The sequence below is a fragment of the Apiospora hydei genome (assembly GCF_038363865.1).
Source record: "Apiospora hydei strain CBS 114990 chromosome Unknown utg000010l_segment0_segment0, whole genome shotgun sequence".
NCBI lineage: Eukaryota > Fungi > Ascomycota > Sordariomycetes > Amphisphaeriales > Apiosporaceae > Apiospora > Apiospora hydei.
In genome coordinates this window covers 593,178-614,966 of record NW_027117369.1, presented here as the reverse complement: position 1 = coordinate 614,966, position 21,789 = coordinate 593,178, and the positions used below count along the sequence as shown (strand labels likewise).

Sequence of the window (21,789 nt, the reverse complement as noted above, 5' to 3'; positions counted from 1 at the left end):
TTGGCAGGGCACTCGAAGGATCCCAGCTCATCCGCTATATAAGACAGCTCGGTGGCGTCATTATGCTTCCCTTGGCCTGTCGCTTCCGGAATCCTTCGGTTGGCTGAGTGCAAGCCCGACATGGATGCCCTGCGGCTGGTGAGCAGAGCGCACCATTGGTTAGAATTGGACCAACAGCGGGCCTATAGGATTTTAGGTCAGAGGTCTCGACGGCCGTTTGGGGTAACACAGCCAACCTAACGACTAGTCAGGCATTAGTAAGTACAGGTGTCTATGCGCGTCTACGCTTCTTGTTTAATGCTGACTGGCTCCTATCATATGCGCAGTTCCCCCCGGTCTTGATACATGCTACTTAATCTGTATACGTGCATTCAGTACCTCCTTCTTGGTTGGGGAGAAGCAGTTAGTTATCCCCCGAGCCGCTTCCACGAGGATAACGTCGGAACCAAACCTTATGGAAGATGGGCTCAGCATTCCATCTCCCGAGACATGCTTACTTGTATCCACCCAGACCAGGTACCCAAAAGACCAGGATCCCAACTCAGGTGCCCAGGCCCAGATGCTTGCAATACAACCCCCGTCAGGCGTCAGCCCTACACGGCCCCCAACACCGTAATCATGACCTTTCTGATGCCTGGCTCCAGACCTCTTCACGTGCTATCTACAGCTACTACCCATGCACGCAAGTCAAAGATAGCAGCAATGCTCGTCGTGACTCTTACGTGTTGGGCAGCTCTAGGGAGGGCGGTGCGGCAACACCGTCGCCCGCCCCTCCCTCCTACCCTGGGCAAGCCAGAATCATTGGCGGTCTCGACTATATCCATATCATGCAGAGAACGACACTAATATTCCCCATTTCCACGCCCACTTCGTCTTTCAGACTATTACTCTCTAACTCCCAAACACGCCTAAGAACGCCACCTTGTGCGTACCGAAGAAACAACCAACCATATCCCTGTCCACTTGCACAGAGAAACACGGATCTTGAAAGGGATACAAACAAGCCTATCCCTCGCCGTTTCTCTCTTCGACTTTCACTAGGCTGCCACAACAAGCCGCAAGCCAGATATTGGCGCCGAAGAATACAATAAACAACCCATCGATGGTTGATAGAAGCCGTCAGACATCGTCATCGCCATGATCCATCTCGAAGTCTTGGCTCTGGCCACACTGGGCACGCTCGTCTTCCGGTTCCAGATCAACGGGACCCTCAAACGATGCTGGAAAGCCCTGCACCGCCCGAGTAACGCCACGCTGCTCCTACACATTATCCTCAGCGTCGCCGAGGTGGTCAGGTACTACGGACGGCGGTACCATGGCGAATACTATTTGCCTTACAGCAGCAGCAACAACAACAAACTGGCGGCTGCCCGAGATATCTACAATACGAGTACGGCGTCCTTATGGACATATAGCCAAGACGCCTACAACTTGGACGTCATACGGCAACATGAGGCAATCCGCCTTCCCACAGCCAACCTCCTGGACCTGATACTCATGCTCATCCAATGCCACACCTCGCTAGTACTCGCCCGAGACCGCGTCTGGGCCGGCCACAAATCGATGCTGCGCCCCGTCTACCACTCCCAGACCCTCTTCAGGATCCTCTTCACCGCGAGCTCATTCCTCCTATCCTCCCCCTCTCTATTTACCAACATCACACCCACCACCACCGCCGCCTCCCACTTCCCCTCCTCCATCCTCCTGCCCCTTCTCAACCTCCTCAGCCTCCTCCTGAACAAACTCCCAACCTCCGCCACCTGGCGCAGCCCCGCCCAGCTCTACCGCGCCAGCGCCATGGTCAACGCCTCCTTCGTCTACCCGCGCCTGCTGGTCTGGGCCCTGTGCCGGCTCGGCGGCGTCGGGCCCCTGGGCCGGCGCTACCGCGACGTCTACACCTTCGCCATCTTCCTGAGCGCCGTCGTCGCCATGCACGACGGCGGCGTCGCGCTCGGGCCGCAGCTCTACATCGCCGGCGTCGGCCTGTTCGTCGTGCTGGAGCGGTGGGTGGCGCGGCAGGTGTTGGAGAGAACGGCGGGCGGTGTGGGTGTTGGGGAAGAGGGACCGGAGACGAAGAAGGGTGAGGAGGGGAAGGAGAAGCTGAGAGAAGGAGTGTTGCCGGCCGATGATGGCGCTGTGTGGGTAGTTAAAAGGGGTCTTGGCGGCTCTGTGAAAAAGGGGTTTGCGTTTAAGGACCGGCTGGTCGACGGTTTGTCTTGGTATGGCTTCGTCGACATAGATATGCTAAGGGGTGGGAAAGAAGAATAGCCACAGAAGTGTAAAATCTCGGTACATGTTTTAAAAGCTAGAAATTTGATTTCATGATTTCTAATGTCGCTACTTGATAGTTCGTGCATCTCAAACGCAAACGCGATTTAGCTAAACTTGGTAAGAACAAGGGCGGGAAACACGAGCTTGGTAGCTACTGTGACGGCTAAGCACGAAGCTTAGGCCTTACACCAGCTAGCGACAGACCAACGGCTATCCCCAGGTCACACGAACCCCGTCCGGGGACCTTATATAGGTGCGGCCTCCGTCCCTACCGTAGATAGCCTTTCCTTTCCTCTCTATCTCTGTTATTCTCGTCAATAGATGCACATGCCTATCGCTATGGCTATATCCCCGTCTGCGCTGATGCTCGCCGTAATATAATAATAAAGATTACTTAGAGCCGAGGTTGCTTTGTCTCCTAGGCCTAATTACTCTTTACTCTTTTTAGATACGTTGTTATTTCGCGTCCTTTTTTTTTTCCGCCTACCTATAAATATAGCGACGAACACTCCCTTCCCGGAAAACGACAGTCTTTCCGATGACCGCACGATTTATGCCGCACCAGCGGCTACTCCCTTTGAAGTTCCCTTCGGCGCTCGAGTTAAGACCCGGGGTGCCGCATTAGGACGATTTAGAGCTGGAGCCCATGGTTCCAACCCTCGTAGGGCCGCAGAGGCTTCCGCCCTTAAAGGAAAGGCACCAGAGCTGCCTATTACGACCACCGACCCCCTCGCTAAAATATCTCAGCAATTAGAGTTTATAATGAACCGCCTCGCCCAGCTAGAGGGCTAGTCCGATATTACTTTAGTTACTTCCCGACCTACCCCTTTATTACTCTCCGTGGAGCGAGGGTTCGAGTTATTTAACTTGCCTTTACCTTAACGGCAACTTTCGTATAAAATAACCGTTACCGCGGTAGCGTTAAGATATACTTTTAAATTACGAAATCCGAACTAATTAACGAATAAAGTCTCCCTTATTTTTAAAAAATAGGAAACGCTTACGTCTTATAAACTAGAGTATAATACGTAGCTTTTCCCGAACGAGGGCACCCGATTCGCTTAGTTTATATCGTTAGTTTCGGGGCCTGCTATAGTCGTATTAGCCTTTTATTTTAATAAGAGCTCCCCGTTAGTATATTTTATTTTTCGTAAGGTATACGATTTATTGCGATTATCGTTTAGTAACCTTAACCGTAAAAGTGTAGCTAGGGACGAGCTAATTAATTTTTAAATAAACCCCGATGCGGAGTTCTTCGAATTCTACGCGAAGTTTATTAGGTTAACTAATTTAACTAGAGTTCCGCATTTAAAATAAAAATACGAGCTAAATCGAAAGTTTATTAACCGATTACGGACCCTTATTTTATATTATTATATAAACTCGTTTTTAAACTTTTAAAAATTCCGCGTACGTTATTCCGAAATGCATTAATAATTAAAAAAAATAACTAAAAAATCTCCACCCCGGGCGACTAAGTCTTTTTATATAGACGCTAAAATAATAGCCCGGCGTTCCCTCGAACTTATTACGTTTAAATTAAACGCCCCGGTTACCACGTTAATCTATTAACCTACCAGCTCGGTTCCAGCCGCCTCGGCAAGAACGCCCACTAACGCTCCTCGGGCGACTATACCCGCTATACGCGAATCGCTAGCTTTTAAAACTACACCGAACCCTTTTAAGTTTACCTATTATATTTATAGAAAGGCTAGCTATTTTATTAATCGATGCCTGAAAGATCGTATAAATATAAATGCGATTATCGAGTAAACTAAATTTTATAGCTCGTCGGAAAAGTCGGGAAAAAGGAAGCCTAAGTAAAGTCTCCCGCTTAGGCTTTATATTTAATATTAATTAATTAACGGCAGAAATAATCGAACTCTCCTCTCTTAAAAATTTAATCGAAAATAATACCTTTATTATTAATATAATAATTAAAAGAAATAAAATCGCTGTTTCTTTACGCGTATTAATTAATATTAGAGTATAAATATAACTGTTAACTAATAAGGCGTTTTGTGCACGCCTCGCCTAGGCTTAATTTCTCCCTTAAACCGTTTATAATAAACCGGTTACCGTAAAAGAATTCGAAAACATAATTATTTAGTTAATTTAAAGCTTTATTACGGTTAATTTCTAAATATACGGTTATATTTTTTACGATATACCTCTCTTAAAAGCTAATTTAAACGATCGATAAGATTTCTAAATAATTATCGGGCTACGGTTTTTCTTTTTATTATCGGCTAATGCTAAACTACGGCCGCTAACGCCTCTATTTCCCTCCGGACTTATCGTATTAAAAGGATTAGCGTTCCGATATTACTATACCCGTACGGAACTTTCGACGGAAGCTCGATTAAAAAGCACAGCGCAATATAGAGCGAAGAGACCGTCGATAGAAAGCACGAAAGCTTAATTAGGTTCCACCGACTACAGTAGTTATTATTAAAATCTTAAAAAAGATTACAGGAGCTATATCGTAGGAGTAAAGCTAGCGAAAGGCGCTATGGAAAATAGATCAGGCACTTAAAAAGGCTTTTATACTACCGAGCCGACCCCGTGATTTTCCGAAGCGCCCGGGTCTATTTCCCCTTTTTTTAAACGTTTATTTAATTTTAAAGGACGCTTATTTTCGTAACTTACGGCGCCCGGTTAATTATAAACACTACGTTATTAATAAATACTATTTCTCGGTTTTTATTTTTAACCGGTTAATCGAAAACTTTTTATAATAAAAAAACGAAGTAACCCGGGACGAAATTCTTTAAAAGCTGCCTTAAAATTACGAAGAATTTTACGACGTTTTTTAAAAATAAAGAGCGATTATTTGTTTTCGTACTAGGATAGCGACTATAAAATCGAGTTAATCCTTAACGCTCCTTTTATACGAACGTATTTATTTTATAGTATGTTTACCGATTAACTAATTATTTTAAAGGAGTATTTTACCGAGAATTTTCGAAAGGAATAGATCGTATTTAATAAAGTTAAATACGGATTTTTTGTTTTTTTTATATAAAAACTTAACGGTGGTCTCCGATTTTATATCGATTACCGGGAATTAAACGTATATATTAAAAAGGACCGTTACTTTTTACCTTTAATCGAAAAAACATTAAAACGTATTATACGTATAAAAGTATATATTAAATTAAATATTCGATAGGTTTTTTATCGGATTAAAATAAATAAATAATCGAAAGACCTTATTATTTTCCGAACGCGTTTTAGGTAGTATAAATACCGGGTAATGCTTTTCGGTTTTTATAATAATTTTAATACGTTTTAGCGCTATATTAATAAAGTCCTATTTCCGTTCCTCGATAAGTTTTACACCGCCTACGTCGACGATATTCTTATTTTTTTCGAAGACTTAAAAGCTTATAAGGAGTATATTCGTTAAGTTTTATAAAAGCTACGCGAAGCAGGCCTTTAAGTAAATATTAAGAAAAGCGAGTTCGGCGTGACTAAAATTAAGTTTTTTGGCTATATTGTCTCGACTACGGGTATCTCGGTCGACCCCGAAAAGGTGACCGCTATAACTGCCTAGAAACCGCCTATACGAGTATGGGAACTCCAGTTTTTCTTTAGATTTAATAACTTTTACCGTTAATTTATTAATAGATTTAGCCGTATCGCGAAACCTTTATATAAATTAACCGCGTTTTCGTTTTAAGAATAAACTTAGGAATACTAATCCTTTTTCGACGAGCTTAAAGCCGCTATTATTAGCGCGCCAGTCCTTTCGCACTTCCGTAAAGACCGCGCCACTAAAGTGAAAACTAATGCCTTTAACGGGGTCGTATTGACAGTGCTTATACAAGAAAACGATTAAGGCGAATAATATTTAATTACCTTTTTTTTTAAAACGATAATACCGGCGGAATATAATTATATAATTTATAATAAAAAGCTTTTAATTATAATACGCGCCCTATAAAAATAAAAATAAACGCTGGTTTTTTACCGACGTCGGTTCGATATTTATACCGATTATTAAGCTTTATAATATTTCGTTATAAAACGAAAGCTTAACTCGCGTTAAGCTTTATAAAGTAAATTTCTTTTTCGTTTCGATTATTAGCTCTATTATAAGCCCGGCAAGCAGAACCTGGTTACCGATACTTTTTCGCGGAAGGCCGAAAACCTGGTAACGTAGCAGGCTGTTAAAGAATAGAGTAAAACTCAGGTCCTCCTCCCTCTTAGCGCGTTCGCAGGCGGTATATCGATAAATTCAGTTATAGCGCTCCTCTCGGACGAGTAAATAGTATTTTCCGCCGATTAAAGCCGCACAGAGGAGATTAAAAAGCCGAAAGAGCTTTAAGGAATCCTACTAGCCGACGCGATACTATTCGTTAACCGGAAATCCTTTAAGCTAGACTAGAAGCGGCAGCGTATATCGAACGGGGACGAGAACTATACTCTTCACGACGAGCTGCTATTATCTTAAAAAAAGTTAGTAATACTAAATAAAACGGACCTTCGAACGCGCCTATATAATAAGTTTTATTGTTTATTTAGCCGCGCTTATCCGGGGCGGAATAAAATACGTAAAATATTCCGAGAACGATACGCGTAACCGGGTATAGGAGCCTTTATTAATTAATACTATACTTACTACCCCGAATACCTACGTAGCCGCGCGACCCGTTAAAAACCGGCAGGATTATTTTAACCTCTCCCTATTCCGGAACGCCCTTAATAATATATAAGTATAGATTTTAAGTCGATATTAAAAAATAAAAAGGGTTACGATTCGGGTTTAATAATCGTTAATAGGTTAAGAAAGCAATTTTTCTCGATTTTTACTTATAAAACGTGCACGGTAACTAAATTAATAAAGCTTTATTACTTTTTCTTTTAACGGATTTATAATACTTTTAAAAGTATTATTTCGAATAAAGGCCCCTAGTTTATAATAAACTTTTCGGACGAGTTTACGAAATTAACCGGTATTAAACTATAACGGTTTACGGTCGAATATTTTTAAACTAATAAATAAACGGAAATCGTTAATTAATTTCTTTAAATAAAACTGCGGCCCTTTATCGGTCACTTTTAAAACGATTAATTAAATTTATTACCTTATTTCGATTTCGCGCATACTATTTAGCTTTATAATAATACCGAGCTCTCACCGGTAAAAATAAAAATAAGGTATTTACCAAAAATAACTTTCGATTAGGAAACACGTTTACGTATAACGTTATTACTACGGAAAAAACTCTCGAAAAAAAAAACATAAAGTTTTATAAAACGCCGCGACGAGGCTATCGTTTTCGTTAAAATAAATATATAAAAAGCTTAAAAGGTTTAGCGGAAATAAATAAATAAAGCCCGTCGGCCTATCGATTAATAAATTAGGGATATAGTTTACGTTCGTCGTAAAAATTAGAGCACTAATCGTCCCTATGATAGCCTAAATAACTTTTACGTAAAACCGTATAAAGTCCTAAATAACCCGTACAAGAACGTTTACGAGGTCGACCTCCCCGTCGAGATAAAAATTAACCGTGTAATTAATATTAATAAACTATTTAAAATATTTTAAAACCCGGTGCCCGGACAGCGTATTATACCCCCGGATTTTGTGGTAATCGATAAAAAATAGGAGTATACAGTTTTAAAAATAATTTCCTCTAAATTTTTAAAGGGTAAACTCTAATACTAAATCGATTAATTAAGTTATAACTTAAACCCTATATAATACCCGGCTATTAACCTAAAAAACGTAGCTATACGAGTAAAAAAGTTTCACGAAATAAACCCGAACACGCCGGGACTACCACTTAGGCTAAAGGAATAGATTACGGCAGCAGCTAATAATAAGCTACTAAGCGACATCTTTAATAATAAGCTTCCACAAAAAATTAAAAAAAACGTAACTAGGAGACGCCGTCGGCGCCACGGCAAATAATAAACGGAACCGGCCCTGCCAGGCCTCCGTAGAAGGGGGTAGTGTGACGGCTAAGCACGAAGCTTAGGCCTTACACCAGCTAGCGACAGACCAACGGCTATCCCCAGGTCACACGAACCCCGTCCGGGGACCTTATATAGGTGCGGCCTCCGTCCCTACCGTAAATAGCCTCTCCTTTCCTCTCTATCTCTGTTATTCTCGTCAATAGATGCACATGCCTATCGCTGTGGCTATGTCCCCGTCTGCGCTGATGCTCGCCGTGACAGCTACCCTGTACCGTTTACAAGCTACCCCTGTGTATAGGGGTAGCTCGCATGCTTTATCCGAAGGTGCCCGCTGCAGTTTGAGCCCCAAGCGGGGAACTCCAAAGATATAAATACCCCTCACCAGACCAACTCCGGGATCAATTGATACGAAAGAGTTTTATACATCATGCTGGACCCGTTACCTGCTCATACATCGACCATAACAATGACCGGAAAGGATGAGGCCATTCGCAAATTCAGACATCTCAGCAATGAGCCTTTTGTATGAATGATCTTTCCTTGGGATTTGAACAATTAACTGGGTTGTAGTCATGCTGCAGGGTCCAAAAGAGGGCTGACCGCCGCAGCAATGAATATACACGCGGTCTCGTAATCTGTCTCTTCCAGTCGTAATAACAAACTTCAAAGGGGGCTTCTCCACCTCTCCATCAATACACCCTCCCCGATGGCACAGACTACCCCGCCCTCAGTTTCCACCTGAGCCAGAACGCACATCTTAGCTTCTCCTTCCTTTGTCGCGAAGCCGTCTATCTGGGCGCGCACAATCACGTTGACCACACCACCACCGCCAATGCTTCCAGCAGCGGCACCGTTCCTGTGCTCTACGCCTTTGACGCTCAGGCTGTCGCCGACGACCGTCACTGCCGCCGAGGACAAGGGGGAGGAATACTGGCCGTCGTCATGATCTTGCTGCATGTGATCTTGCTGCATGGAGTCTTGCTGCATGTGGTCTTGCTGTGGGCTAGTCGTGTTCTGTGGCGCCGGTGGTATGATGAGGGGTCGTAGGAAACGGACGAAAATGCTGTCTATGTAGAATTGGGCGTGAGGGTCCGCGTGCACGAAGCCGATCTGCGTGAAGATGCTGTCGATGAGCAGGCCGATGACGCCACCGTGGGCGAGGTCGGGCGCGCCGGCGAGGTCGGCGCCGAGGGTGTAGAAGTTGATGTGCTGGGGGAACGGGTTGATTTCCTCGGGAATGGGCACGAAGGCCGGCACAAGGTGTACGTGGTTGAGGAAGTCATCGGTGATCGGCCTCGGCTCCTGATGTGTCCCGTAGACCCTGTTTGCGTTCTGTGGACTGTCCAGACGTGCAAAGGTCTTGGCGTCGGCCAGGGTGCTCAGGAAGTGCCGAACGCCGGCGGCGTAAGGGTGGGCCAAGATGCCGCTGACGACGGGATCCCAGCCGCGAGCCTTGCGGTTTTCGTAGTCGACCCTGAAGTGGCGGAGGCCGGGGATGAATTGGAGGAGTTCGCGGCACCAGTCAATGGAATGAAAGTAATTGAAGGCCTCCTGCGACTCTGGCCTCCACTCCAAGATCCGTTGGGGTTCGGCTGTAACCATCTTGGACTGTTTCTGTCAATGATATCGTGGCTGTGACGGAAAGATAACTGTTGGGGGACCAAGTTGGAAAGCTATGCATATGGGTTGCTTCAGCATAAAGCGTGAAAGAGTCATGGGGGGGCAGTGAAAAGCACAAGTTCCAATAGCAAAGAATCCATTTTCGCTGGTTGGCTTATTGCAACGGAAGGAGCTACGCAGTCGTCCCAGTTTCAGCATGCAAGCACGAAATGTTCCTTCCATTCAGAGAAGGCAAGGCCCGCGATCCAGACTTGGTACATGCAAGTTGCTATTAACATCCATTCCCTCGAAGCACTGCATCTAGATGGCATGGTAAGAAGAGCTGGTAGAGGGGTTTTGGTTACACTCCATGTCGTCGGTTTTGTTTGGGGTTTGCATCTACATTGCAGCTAACCTGAGCCCCCCTCTTCTTTAACATCCGACATACAAACTATCCCGCAACCCCGGTGAGCAACCCTTCAACACGACCGCGGCGGCGACGACGGCGACGGCGGCGCCAAATCGCACCAGATCGTCCACGACTTCTCCTTGCACCCGTATCCACGAAACGGATAAACCTCCCTCCCGTCTTTCCCGCCCTCCTCTTCCACGCCGAAATCCGCCAGGGAGAACTTGCCGAAATCGTCAACGTAAGCAAAGAATGAACTTCGCATTCCCGCCGCCGCCATCGGGTTCTTTCCCTTCACCATCTTTTTCTCTTCGCCCTCTTCCTCCTCCTCCTCCTCATCGTCCATATCGAAAAGATAGCTCCGCAGGATCAGACGGCGAGTTGGTCCCGAGCGACAGGCCCCGGAACCCCCGCGCGCGGGCCTCGAGCGCGATGAACCGGTTCAGCGCCGTCATGAGGCCGCGGCCCTCGTAGCCGCGCTTGGTGATGCAGCCGTTGCGCTTCTACAGTTTTGAGGAAAACCGGCGTCTAAGCGTTAGCATCTCTTCATCACCCACACCTTTTTCTTTTTTTTCTTCTTTTGGTCTTTCCCTCTTCCGTCCAGGAAAACAAAGGTGTCGCACAGAAAACTAGGATTTACGTACCAAGACCTCACAGGGCCCCGCCGGCGGCCGCCTCCCGGGATGTTCCCGCGGGCGCTCGTCCAACTGCCCATGGATGTACTCGAACACCGGCTCCCGCAGCGGGTAGAACGTGTTCACCACCTTCTGGATCGCCGGGGGATGCGGCGCGAACGCGTCGTGGGACAGCCCGTAGCAAACGAGGGGGAAATCCATCCCCTCCACCAAACGGTCCACCTCCGCGGCGTCGTCGCCGTCGCCATGAGCGCCGTCGCCGTTCTGCTGCTGTTGCTGTTGCGCGCCAAGAAGGAGCCCGTCGTCCCCCCAATAGACACGCCCGCCCGCCTCGGCGGACCCGGCCCGCCGGAACGCGTACTCGGTGTCGAAGATGGCGTAGCTCAGGCCGCTGTTGACGAGGTAGCGGTGGAAGCAGTCGAGCTCCGTGAAGGCGCGCAGGGCCAGGTGGACCCGCGACGTGCCGGGCGGGGCGGCCCGGCTCATGGCGGCCCACATCGTGACCCGGAGCAGGAAGCCGTCGCTGTAGAGCGCCTTGACCCAGTCGGTGTACTCGTCCGTCAGGAGGCAGATCCGGTAGCGGGCGGGCAGCTCGACGCCGTGCGTGTTGGGGACGGGGGGGTGGTATGGGTGGCATTGTTTGTTTCTTTTTTGGTAACAAAGGGGGAGGAGGGCTTGGAGGGTAACTTGCTCTTGATGTGGTTTCTGGCAATACTAGGTAGTCTTGGAATGGATTGAAAAGGGGCTCTGGGGGAGAGTAGGAGGGGATGTTTAATGACGAAAAGGAGAAGAGATAGAAAAGGTTGTTGCTATTTTGGTCTGCTCTGTAATCAATTCGAGCTTGACCGCTGGGTTACACCCGTCGTTAATGTGCCTTTTTCTGTGTTCGTGTTTGCCCTTTGCTCTTACGAGGCTCATTATTGGGTGTGACGTTGTTCAACAGTTGTACGAGTCCCGACACAGTCGCACCCAGCCGTTCCGTTTCTGTTCCTGAGCGGTGTCGGCAATCTCCCACTCGAAAACAAAAGACCCAACCTCGGGCTGGAAGAGGGCGTGCCCTAGACGCGCGTACCTGCTTGCTTCGTAGAACACGATACGGGGCTCATGTCGAACCTGCCACACACCAGGCATCGGATAAATAGCCGGAACAAGTAAGAGCTAATTAAACAGGTCAACGAATGAATGTCCCATTCCCATGCTCCCAGCCTCGACAACGGATTTGGGGCCAAACTTGGTAGGGAGAGACATACCTTTTCGACAGTCCAGGGGTTAAGTCAGCCGGTCAATATGTGTATGTATCAATGTGATGATTCTATTTCTACCTATCGCACCCCGCCGTTCCGATTATTAGCGCTATCATAAATATCCTGAAAGTACCGCATCCACTGCTCCTGCCTACGCACCTGCTCCCACCCCCGATCCGGATGCGCAGCGCAGTGCCAGCACTCGCACGGAACGGGCGCCCAGTCCCACTCCTCGACCGGCTCCCTCCGCCTCTCCATCGGCCGCGGGCGCACCAGGGTCCAGCGGCCGCTCACCCACATCCAGAACGGCGGCGGCGGCGCGGGCCGCGGCGCGGGCGGTTCGGGCGCGTCCCGCCCCTTTAGGTCTCGGTACGCTTCGCGCCAGACGTCGCGCGCGGTCGGGTCCCGGCGGGTTCGGTTCCAGGACCAGCCCGTCTTCTGGCACTCGGGGATCAGGCGCTGGTGCTGGCTCCAGGCCCAGGCCAGGGGCTCGATCTCGTCGTCGTGGTAGCCGGCGTGCCGCCAGTGGTTCTCGCGGGCCTCGGAGTAGTCGATCGGGGTTATTATGGTGGCGGCGTCGTCGCTGTCATCTTCGTCTCCGTCTTGCTGTGAGGGTTCCGATTCCGTCTTGATGTAGTCTGCTGAAGACGGAGAAGCTGCAGTTGCCATCATGTCCTTGGCCGCGTTCGAGCCACTGCTGGTGTGGTTAGTGAAGTAGGAGGAAAGATCTGGCCCGGAAATATCATCATCATCATCTGCGGTGGCATCAAGCCCCTGCGACATTGCGCAAACTTGGAGATAGTAGTCAGCTTGGGAGCCGCCACTGAGGCCGACGTCCCGCATCATATCAAAGCTCTCCTCCGGTGAGAGGCTGGCTCCCATGGACCAAGATTGTGTCTCCTCCATCTTCGTAGAAGCAACACAGCCGGATCTGCTTCAAAATCCAAGTGACGGATGGATAGAAGTAGACAACTAAGAGTAAAACTGGGTGTCTCTAGTGCTGCCCCTGAATTGCGTCTCAGCTCATTCCACCAAGGCTTTTGCTCCCATAGTGGAGACATTACTGTGTTATATGACCCAACAAACCAATTGTTCGGTTTGCTAGAAAGAACTTCCACCATCGATAAAAACCTATTGTTGCCATTGTGCACCATGCGATGCAGGTCTTTGGTTGTGTTGTTGTTGTTTGGTTTATTGTTATTTGGACAGTTAAGGACAAAGAAGTCGGTCTCCTTGATAGTCAAGGTGATAAGAATAGGAGACCACATGGCAGTGAACAAAGGTGGAGGAACTTTTGAGAAGCATCAGAAAAACTAGTGAGAGTTACTGTGCCTGGGCTTCACTGAACGGCTATCATGATAGGCTACATATGCAGGAAACACACGTCATTATGTATAGAGGGGTAGATTAATATGTATTATTTAGCGCTCAAAGGGGTATATTCTCGATCTGTCTACATCACAACCACACAAACCAAACAAACTAAAGCGATCAAATCGATTGCTTTTTTCCAACCACACTGCGCCCCAAGTTCCCAAATGTAACGGGCAACATATTCTCACACACACCACGGCACTTATAGGATGCCTTTTAGACGGGTGAAACGCTGCCCTTCTCGTGGCCTCCCTTGGGGGTGCCGAGAGCCGGGCTGTGGCCAATGTTGATCTCATGGGAGATGGTATCGGTCGTGTGGCGGCGGAGCTCGACATAGTCGTAGGCGAACTCGCCGAGCTGGCCGTCGTCGAGGCCGAGCTCCTCCTCGGCGGGGCTGACGCGTAGGCTGAGACCGGGGATCAGGTTCATGAGGAACAAGATGATGCAGGTGAGAACGAAGGAGTAGGAGAAGCCGGCAACGGAGTCGGCCAGCTGGTACCCGAGCTGGACGTAGTGCTGGTTGATCCATCCACCAGCAATCTCAGTGGTGCCATCCAGGTGTGCAATGTAGTTTCTATATATCGAATGGTCAGAAAGGCTAACGGATGACTCGATTGCAGAGTGAAACTTACGCAGCAAACAGACCAGTCAGAAGGTTACCGACGATACCGCCCACACCATGCTCAGCGAAAATATCGAGGGCATCATCAACGCCAACCAAGAACTTGATCTTGGTGGCGAAGTTGCAGGCGGCGCCACCAACGACACCAAAGATCACAGCGGCCCAAGGGGTGACGAAACCGGAGCCCGGAGTGATAGCGACGAGACCGGCAATAGCACCAGAGCAGAATCCAACGACGGAGAACTTCCTCTCCAGACGGTAGTCGAGGAGACACCAGGTAATGGCGGCGCAGGAAGCGGCAATGTGGGTGACAAGGCAGGCCATGACAGCGCGCATGTTGCCGGCGAGGGCAGAGCCACCGTTGAAGCCGAACCAGCCGACCCAGAGGAAGACGGTACCGAGAATAACGTGGGTGACATTGTGAGGTCGGTAAGGCAGGCCATTGGCGTTGGAGTAGCCTGTTCGTTTGCCGAGCATGAGAGAGTAGGCCAGAGCCGCAGCACCGGAGGAAATATGAACCGGGGTACCACCAGCAAAGTCAAGGCCGCCCATGACGAAGGACCAACCGTTGGGGTTCCACGTCCAGTATGCGATGGGGTCGTATACGATCGTAGCCCAGACGAAGATGAAGAGGATGATGGGCAGCAGACGAGCTCGGTCCACAGCAGCGCCAATGGCAAGTGCAGGACTGATTAGACATAGCGTTAGCATCCAGGAACTGTATACCTTGTCACATGGGTCTCTGTTCATATCACGTACGTAATAGCCGCGAACATGCCCTGGTATAGGCAGAAGAGGACATCGGGCATCTTGGTGCTACCGACGGAAGGAGCAGCAAGAACCTCCTTCAAGCCGAAGTTGGACAGGTCACCAATGAAGGGGTTGGTGCTGGTGTGGGAGAACGCCAAGCTGTACCCCCAGAAGAACCATTGGAAGCTGACGACCGCGATTGACAACATTGACAGGAAGATGAGGGAGAGGGCCGACTTGCGGCGGGCGAGACCTGAGTAGAAGAAGCCGACACCGGGAATCATGAGCAGCACAAGTGCCGACGAGGTCAATATCCAAGCGATATCACCGCTCTGCAGCCATGGTCAGCATCAAGCTCGACATTTTGGTAAAGCATAACCACCAGAGGTGATGGAGCAGGGCTTGCTTACTCCGTAGTAAATGTTCAAATCTTGCGTGAGCGAGTCACCGCCCGTGGCGATGGTGCCGTCATACTCGACGGTACCGTTGGACGACATGCTGGCAGATTTCGCAGGGTGCGCCGGCTGAAGGTGTGTTTCGTTCCTATCTGGCAGGGGAAAGGTCGAGGTTGTGTGTTGCGATGTCCAAAAAGTTGAGATCTCGTCACACGCGTCACAGGTTAATTGAGGGGAACCAAAAAGAAACCACCCTCGGGGATTTTAAGAAAACAAAACTGGCCGTGGGCTCACACACGGGAGAGAGGAGGGAAAAGAAAAGCAGACCCGTCAGATCGAGTTTGCCCGGGGGAGTGGCACAGGCTAAATAATCTTATTGAGAGACACTGACGATGCAGGGTACAGGTACTTCCAGATGCGGACGGGCTGGGCTGGATGAGTGTGTGCGAGGGGGTGTGTTACATCCAGAATCGCCCGGATCGATGGGAGGCTGCAGAAGAAGAGGCACGCTACCCACGCAAGCACCAAGGGCAACCCCAGCTGGGTCATCAAACGGGGGAGGGCTGGCGGAAATGGGCTGGTCAATGGGGAGGGATCAAGCCGATTGCCGCAGCAATTGATTACACAGCTCAGCAGCTTGGCTGCCCGAGACGTAATAACTCGTCCTATGTAAGGCCAATGGGCATGAGTGAGGATGACTGATACTGATAGGCAGAGTTCTGGGCCGAGGAGGAGGAGAGCTCCATAATCGTTAATCATGAACGCTGGCGCCCGGTGCCCGCGCCCATTAGCCATGTGGAGACAGACCACCCTACTTTGGTGAGAACAAAGATAAGACCAAGCCGAACTGGTGAGCCATGTCGAGAGGAGGCAAGAAACAGGTGTTGCTTGGATGCTAGGTCAGCCAGCTTGGCAGCAATTCGGCTGGAGGAGGAAAAAAGAAAGGACGACAACAACAACCAAAATGGTTCGACTTGAGAGGCGAGCCAAGACCGACCATCTGCTTTGACGGGACAAGTCATTCGAGAAGGCCAGACAAACAGGCGGGACTGGAAGGAGCTGCATGGAATTCCAGGGTCCAGACAGTCCAGACTCCGACTGATCAACTCATTTTGGGTGCAGCAATGCTGCTGCTGCCCGCTGTGAGCCTTTGGCTGAAGTGTAAGTTGCAGTTGCAGGCTTAGGCGGGTCATTAAACGATTTGCAGGGGTCGTATGCGCTAGGCTAGGGTGCAGTCGTACCCACTAGGCATCCTAGGCATCCTACAGGGCATGGCCCGTCCATCTGCTATCGAAGCCAATCAGCTCCGCAAACACACATTGGGTCCAGAATTTGGGACCTCGTCGTCGGCCATGGCAGCAACTTTTGCCGCTTCCCCTCCGAATCGGAAGACGTGTGCCGTACTTATTCGCTAGGGACAAGGTAAGGGGCGGTCTATTCTACAATAAAATCGAATATTGTTAAGTCGCAGGTATCCATTCGCTGGCGAAGAAACGATTCAAGCATCCAGTCAGCCTTGCATCTTCAGCTCGAGTTTTCGGAACGGAAGAAGCAAACATATACCTTTGTTGGCTTCTGACAATTCCAACGAAGGAATGTCGGTTGGGAATGTCGTTACAGATGTGCTGTTTCATCGCCTGAAGATGTCTTTGTTGACAACGGTGCTGCACTCAGGCACCACCTCCAACCAGCTGCATCGAAGAAAGACCAGCCCAGTCCTTTGGGACCGGAGTACGGCTTGGGTGTCGAATCACATTCGGCTCTCTCTGGACTGGATTGGCCCTTCTCGCCCACTCGTGGCACCCTCGACGCACCCTCTACGCTCCGCCCAAATGTCAGCACTCAAATGTGGCTTGCGGCGGCATGAGGTCAATTCCATCCATCTCACCTCATCTTCATCCTTCCACCCCCGCATTGCCCAAATATCATCATAACAAGGCAAGATCATCCGTTTGGTGATGCGACTTTCGCACCTCTCTTTCCAACAGTGTTTGAGTAAGACTAGTTCCACTTGTCGTCAACCAGTTGCACATCGTTACCCCGTTTCCCCAATTAGAAACGTCCCGATCGACGACTGGAAAGAGCCCATGCAGGACCCGACGCCTCAGGCTACAGGAACGCCAGTGCTGAAATGCCAAGATCTTGGGTGTCCCCACCACGCCGCCATGCCCAGAGATAAGAAAATCAATGGGGCCAATGGGAGTGGGGGACATGTGAAATGGTTCCAGAACCCTGGGACCTCGCACCCTGCCACTTGCCTGCCGTTGCGATAAGGAAACGAGAGCTGGAATGGGAAGAGGGAGCATTCCGTTCGTCTCATGTCGGGCTTACTTACTCAAACATCACCCCAGCACCCTGTTGCTCCCTTTAGCCGCGCTCACCATTGAACTCTCTTGACACGCACGCAGTCAGCAACATCGGATCCCACCATGGCGCTGAGAAAGACAAACCACGCGGGCCACGGGAGAGGCTCGGGTTTCCGACACCCGCTTCTCAATTTCACTGGGGAGGACTGCCGAAAGCAAGCTGGTTTATCAGCACCATCGACGAGCAGCGAGCCCGAGCTGGACTCGATATTATTAGCAATTCCAGCCATATCTGAATTTTCCTCTCGCTCTTGCTCTTATCGTCGTCCTCACTACCGGAGGAAAGAGGGTTCGCAGATAGGACTACGTATCTGACTAGCGAAAAGGGCTGACGTGACTAGTGGCGCTTCTTGGCTGCGAATTGTCCAGCCGTTTCGTCAAAGGGCCATGGCGGGGGCCGGGTGCGCGCCTAAAGGTCGGTTTGCTACCCGCACATACACTTTGCTTCTGTCTTCCTGTGATGGGATTCGACTCTATGGCGCTGCTAGTGCATACCTAGCTGTAACACGTAGCTCCCGCTTCCGGGCGATTCTGCCACGCGGTACACAATAGCTGCCCAAATGCGGCGGTCCTGCGCCTGCTCGGCCTCTGATAACGAACGGCCGCGGATTCTCGGTAACCCTGAAAATGCTGCCGTAAATTAGACATGTGGCGGGGTTTGCCCAGCTCTTGTTACCATACTCATTTACGTCTTCTTATCTTTGCTTGGGCTGCCCTTTTCATGACATGGGCCGCTTGGCTGTTCTTGGGAATCAGCAATGAAGTGGTCCCGTTGGTGGTCGACAGGCCTCTCCCGCCAAGCAGCATGGATTTGTTTCGGCAGCAAATCTTATTGGCCCTGGGCTTGGCCCAATTAGAGCTCACCCCCGCGACAATTCCATGTTTATCCTTGGCGAATGCTTGTCTCTCAAGGAACCGCTTTCTTCTTCTTCTTCTCGGATGGTTGCTTTTGCCAATCTTGGAGTCGACGTTAAAAGAAATTCATCACCATCAAAAGAAAAGGGCAATGCTCAGTGGCTCTCCGTGCCAATATCTTTCGCGGCTGGGGCTGACTTGGTCACGGTCGCCGCAGGGCGACCGTGGCTGCCATACCATACCAGAATTGCACGCCTGTTCGCGTGTTGGAATGTCTTGGCTTGGGGCCTGCCTACAATGCCACTTTGCCCGCAGCTTCCCCTTATGGCGACCTCATCGTCACCGCAGCTGAAACATTCTTCTACCACACCAACCAAACATCCCACGCGTCTCAAAAGAGAGGAGAAAATGAGCCGCTCTCTGGCGCTAGGCTGGCCGAATGCCACGTTCCTTCCGAGATGGAAATTCATGCATTGGGGTTTTGCACAATGTAACGCCGGCGGTGTTGCCGAAAAGCCATATGCAGCCACAGCGTTTCAATTCGCTCGAGGAATGGTTCCAGGTTGTTGCAGGTGCATCAACCATCACAGTCTCCCATGAGGTAAAACCCAAGCCTCGTCCTGGAAACGTTTGGGATTATTGGACAACATAAGCTTGGTATGGAGCAGCCACTATTACTGCTCTGCAATTACGCAAGTAATTGTTGAACTAACTGCCCATGTATGATACGTCGTCATATCATTTCCAGTCGTACTGGATGTACATTATTCCTAGAAACACCGTCGGTCCTTCCGTCAATGGTTTATACTCCACGTATACCTGCCCAGCGACAAGCTGCTTTCTTTCATGCTGATACGAAGTAGTATTTCGAAAGGGAAGTTCGTCACTCTCGCTGTTCAAGCCCATATGCCTATTCAGGAGTAATAGAGAGAGAACCCCGCGTCCAATGCGCTTCTTAACGCTGACTCCTTCCCACGATTTTGTAGTAGTATGTCCTATCGTTAGGTATCATATGTCTCTCACAGCACAGTAGCCACCAAGATAGCTCTGAACTACGCGTTGAGCTTAGAGCATCTGGTAAGACTCGCGATTCTAGCTATTCGAATAATAGTCACGAATTCCAATTTTCATATTTCATATCTCGTTCATATCTGGTGTGCCTACGTATTTTCACTTTCCATTGAAGCCCCTTTTTAAATACTAGGAATACAAACTGATATATGTTTTTTCTGAATGAACTGGTTTGATCACCAATATTTCCCAGCCCGCGATTGTAGCATGGCTATTCGGTATAGTGCCATTCACCTTCTGGCACCAGACGTCGGGGCAGCTGAAACGAGACCTTTGGCGGCCGAGGCGGAAAGAAGTCGGGTCGCAACACCGCGTCCGCCGCCGTGAACCGCCATGGAAACCGCCGGCGTTCACGCTCGTTCTCCCGCGCAAACACCAACCCCTCCACGTTCCGGAGTTCCAGCGTGTGGACCAGCCTCTCTCCCACGCGCTCGCGCCCCACCACGCCCACGATGTGCAGAGCCACCTCGAAGCAGTCCGTTGCGGCCGCGCAAGCGCGCATTACCTCGATGAAGCCATCCAGGAGCTCCCCGCGTGGCCGCCTCGCGATCTTCGGGCGTCGTGAGGCGCGCCGGGTCGCATGCCAGATGCGCGTTGGCGGGGTAAATCGCCTTGAAGAACTCGAGCCGGGCCGGGCTCCTCCAGCTGCCGTATCTGATGGCCTCGTGCAGCGCGGCCCGTACGTCGCGATGGTCGGTCGAGCCTTCGACCATCTGCCGGCGCAGGAGCCAGGACACGTTCAAGGCCTCGAACTCGACGGCGCCGGCAAGCAGCCCTTTGTCTTCCTCGCGGTCGGGGTCTTGTGGCTCCAGTCTCGCGCCCGCCGCCAAGAGGGTTTCGAATACCTCGTCGTGCGGCCCGCGGAAGTAGTAGTCCACTCTCTCCCTGTTCCGGGTCCCCGGCCACCTCTGCCAATGGAGATCATTGCCGCCCTTGATAGCCGCGTACAGGGCCCGCGTGAGGGCGGCGCGGTATTCGTCGGGGGAGAGTTTGGTTTTGAGATGCTCGATCAAGAAGCGGACCAGCCGCAGGTGGTTCTTTCTGGCTGCGTCGCTCAGGTCAGGCCCCGCGAGGCCCTCTGGCTTAGTGGGAAACCCAAGATTACGCTCTGCCAGCCAGAGGCTTACGTCTTCCCTGAAATCCGCGTATGGTCCCGATACGGTAAACTGGCCCCAGGCATCCGCACGTCGAACCTGATCGTTCACGTCAAAAGGGGTATCCCATCTACTTTTTTATTCACGACCTTACCAGTTTGACGATCGACAACCCAGTGGCCTTTGACCAAATTGATATCCACTCCTTTTTATGCAGCAGATCCAAAACGTCGACACGGTTGAGCTCACAGGCAAGGTAGACTGGGGGATCCTCGGGGCATGCGTCTTCGTGCGGCTCGTAAAGTGTCCCTGTAACGGCCCGTTCCAGGCGGCCATGTTTCGTGCCGTGGATGGCTGCTGGATACCATCTCAGGTACGCATCGAAAATGTCTTCGACGACCTTCATATCCTGACACTGTGTTATCGCGTTGTATATCAAGGGGCGATTGTACGTTTCGGGCCAGTACTTGCTCGGCCACTCTTTACAATGCGGATTCCTTAGATGGGTATATGGATCGGTACCGTCAGCGAAGCCGACAATAATTACCGTTGCCCCATTGACCGACACACTTGTCCACGAACTCGAAGAACCCAAGAACACCGGCGTACTGGTCACCATCGGGGTCGAACTTGGCAAGATTGGCAGCCCTTGCCTCGGGCCACGGGGTCTGCTTCCAGAACCCGAAATTCAGCCCCCGGTATTGCTCGCCGAGAATTTGCAGCCGGAGTCTCGCTTCGTCGAACCTACGCTCTTCCATGGCAACCTGCTTGTAAATTACGCGACTGTCGCCCAAGACATTGAGCGCCGTGCATGTGGCGGCGAGGGCGAAACGGTCCTGGCTCGTGAGACACTCCTGTATCAACATCACAAGCTCGGGTGGTAAGGTCAGAAGTAGGGACATGATGATAAAGAAGAATAGCGTATCCCAGATAGGAGACGAGGGTAAATGTTGTTGTGTGGCGATTGGTTCAGGAGAGAATCATGCCTGCTCGGACGGCGATGTTTTGTTTATAAACGCTTTTGCGAGTCGGTACCCTAATTCAACAATCGCATTGTTTCAACCGACGATATTAGGGCTAGGGCATTCCTTTTTCTTTGTTTACCTGTACTATGTATGGAGAGGCGGGACAAACAGATGCTCATGGCGTCTCAATGGCGCTCCTTCCTTTTCCCTG

General features: G+C 50.1%; 6 protein-coding genes across 6 annotated transcripts; 2 read left to right on the top strand and 4 right to left on the bottom strand.

The window, feature by feature from the left end:
• Positions 1-1,137: 1,137 nt before the first annotated feature.
• Positions 1,138-2,268, top strand: PG997_014359 (uncharacterized protein; the record flags this gene model as incomplete). Its single annotated transcript, XM_066818673.1, has 1 exon — positions 1,138-2,268. One exon carries the CDS (start codon positions 1,138-1,140, stop codon positions 2,266-2,268), a length of 1,131 nt encoding a protein of 376 aa, XP_066660861.1.
• A 6,594-nt stretch (positions 2,269-8,862) lies between these two features.
• On the bottom strand, positions 8,863-9,801 carry PG997_014358 (uncharacterized protein; the record flags this gene model as incomplete). The annotated part of the gene is made up of 1 exon (XM_066818672.1): positions 8,863-9,801. The coding sequence occupies one exon, from the start codon at positions 9,799-9,801 to the stop codon at positions 8,863-8,865; it is 939 nt and encodes a 312-aa protein (XP_066660860.1).
• A 476-nt stretch (positions 9,802-10,277) lies between these two features.
• Positions 10,278-12,992, bottom strand: PG997_014357 (uncharacterized protein; the record flags this gene model as incomplete). The annotated part of the gene is made up of 5 exons (XM_066818671.1): positions 10,278-10,566; positions 10,616-10,710; positions 10,852-11,547; positions 11,812-11,955; positions 12,246-12,992. 5 exons carry the CDS (start codon positions 12,990-12,992, stop codon positions 10,278-10,280), a joined length of 1,971 nt encoding a protein of 656 aa, XP_066660859.1.
• Positions 12,993-13,676: 684 nt separating this feature from the next.
• Positions 13,677-15,329, bottom strand: PG997_014356 (ammonium transporter; the record flags this gene model as incomplete). The annotated part of the gene is made up of 4 exons (XM_066818670.1): positions 13,677-14,034; positions 14,093-14,770; positions 14,842-15,164; positions 15,243-15,329. The coding sequence occupies 4 exons, from the start codon at positions 15,327-15,329 to the stop codon at positions 13,677-13,679; spliced, it is 1,446 nt and encodes a 481-aa protein (XP_066660858.1).
• A 1,022-nt stretch (positions 15,330-16,351) lies between these two features.
• PG997_014355 (uncharacterized protein) lies at positions 16,352-17,094 on the top strand (the record flags this gene model as incomplete). Its single annotated transcript, XM_066818669.1, has 3 exons — positions 16,352-16,388; positions 16,496-16,649; positions 16,848-17,094. 3 exons carry the CDS (start codon positions 16,352-16,354, stop codon positions 17,092-17,094), a joined length of 438 nt encoding a protein of 145 aa, XP_066660857.1.
• A 2,775-nt stretch (positions 17,095-19,869) lies between these two features.
• On the bottom strand, positions 19,870-21,515 carry PG997_014354 (uncharacterized protein; the record flags this gene model as incomplete). Its single annotated transcript, XM_066818668.1, has 3 exons — positions 19,870-20,712; positions 20,768-21,093; positions 21,161-21,515. The coding sequence occupies 3 exons, from the start codon at positions 21,513-21,515 to the stop codon at positions 19,870-19,872; spliced, it is 1,524 nt and encodes a 507-aa protein (XP_066660856.1).
• Positions 21,516-21,789: the final 274 nt, after the last annotated feature.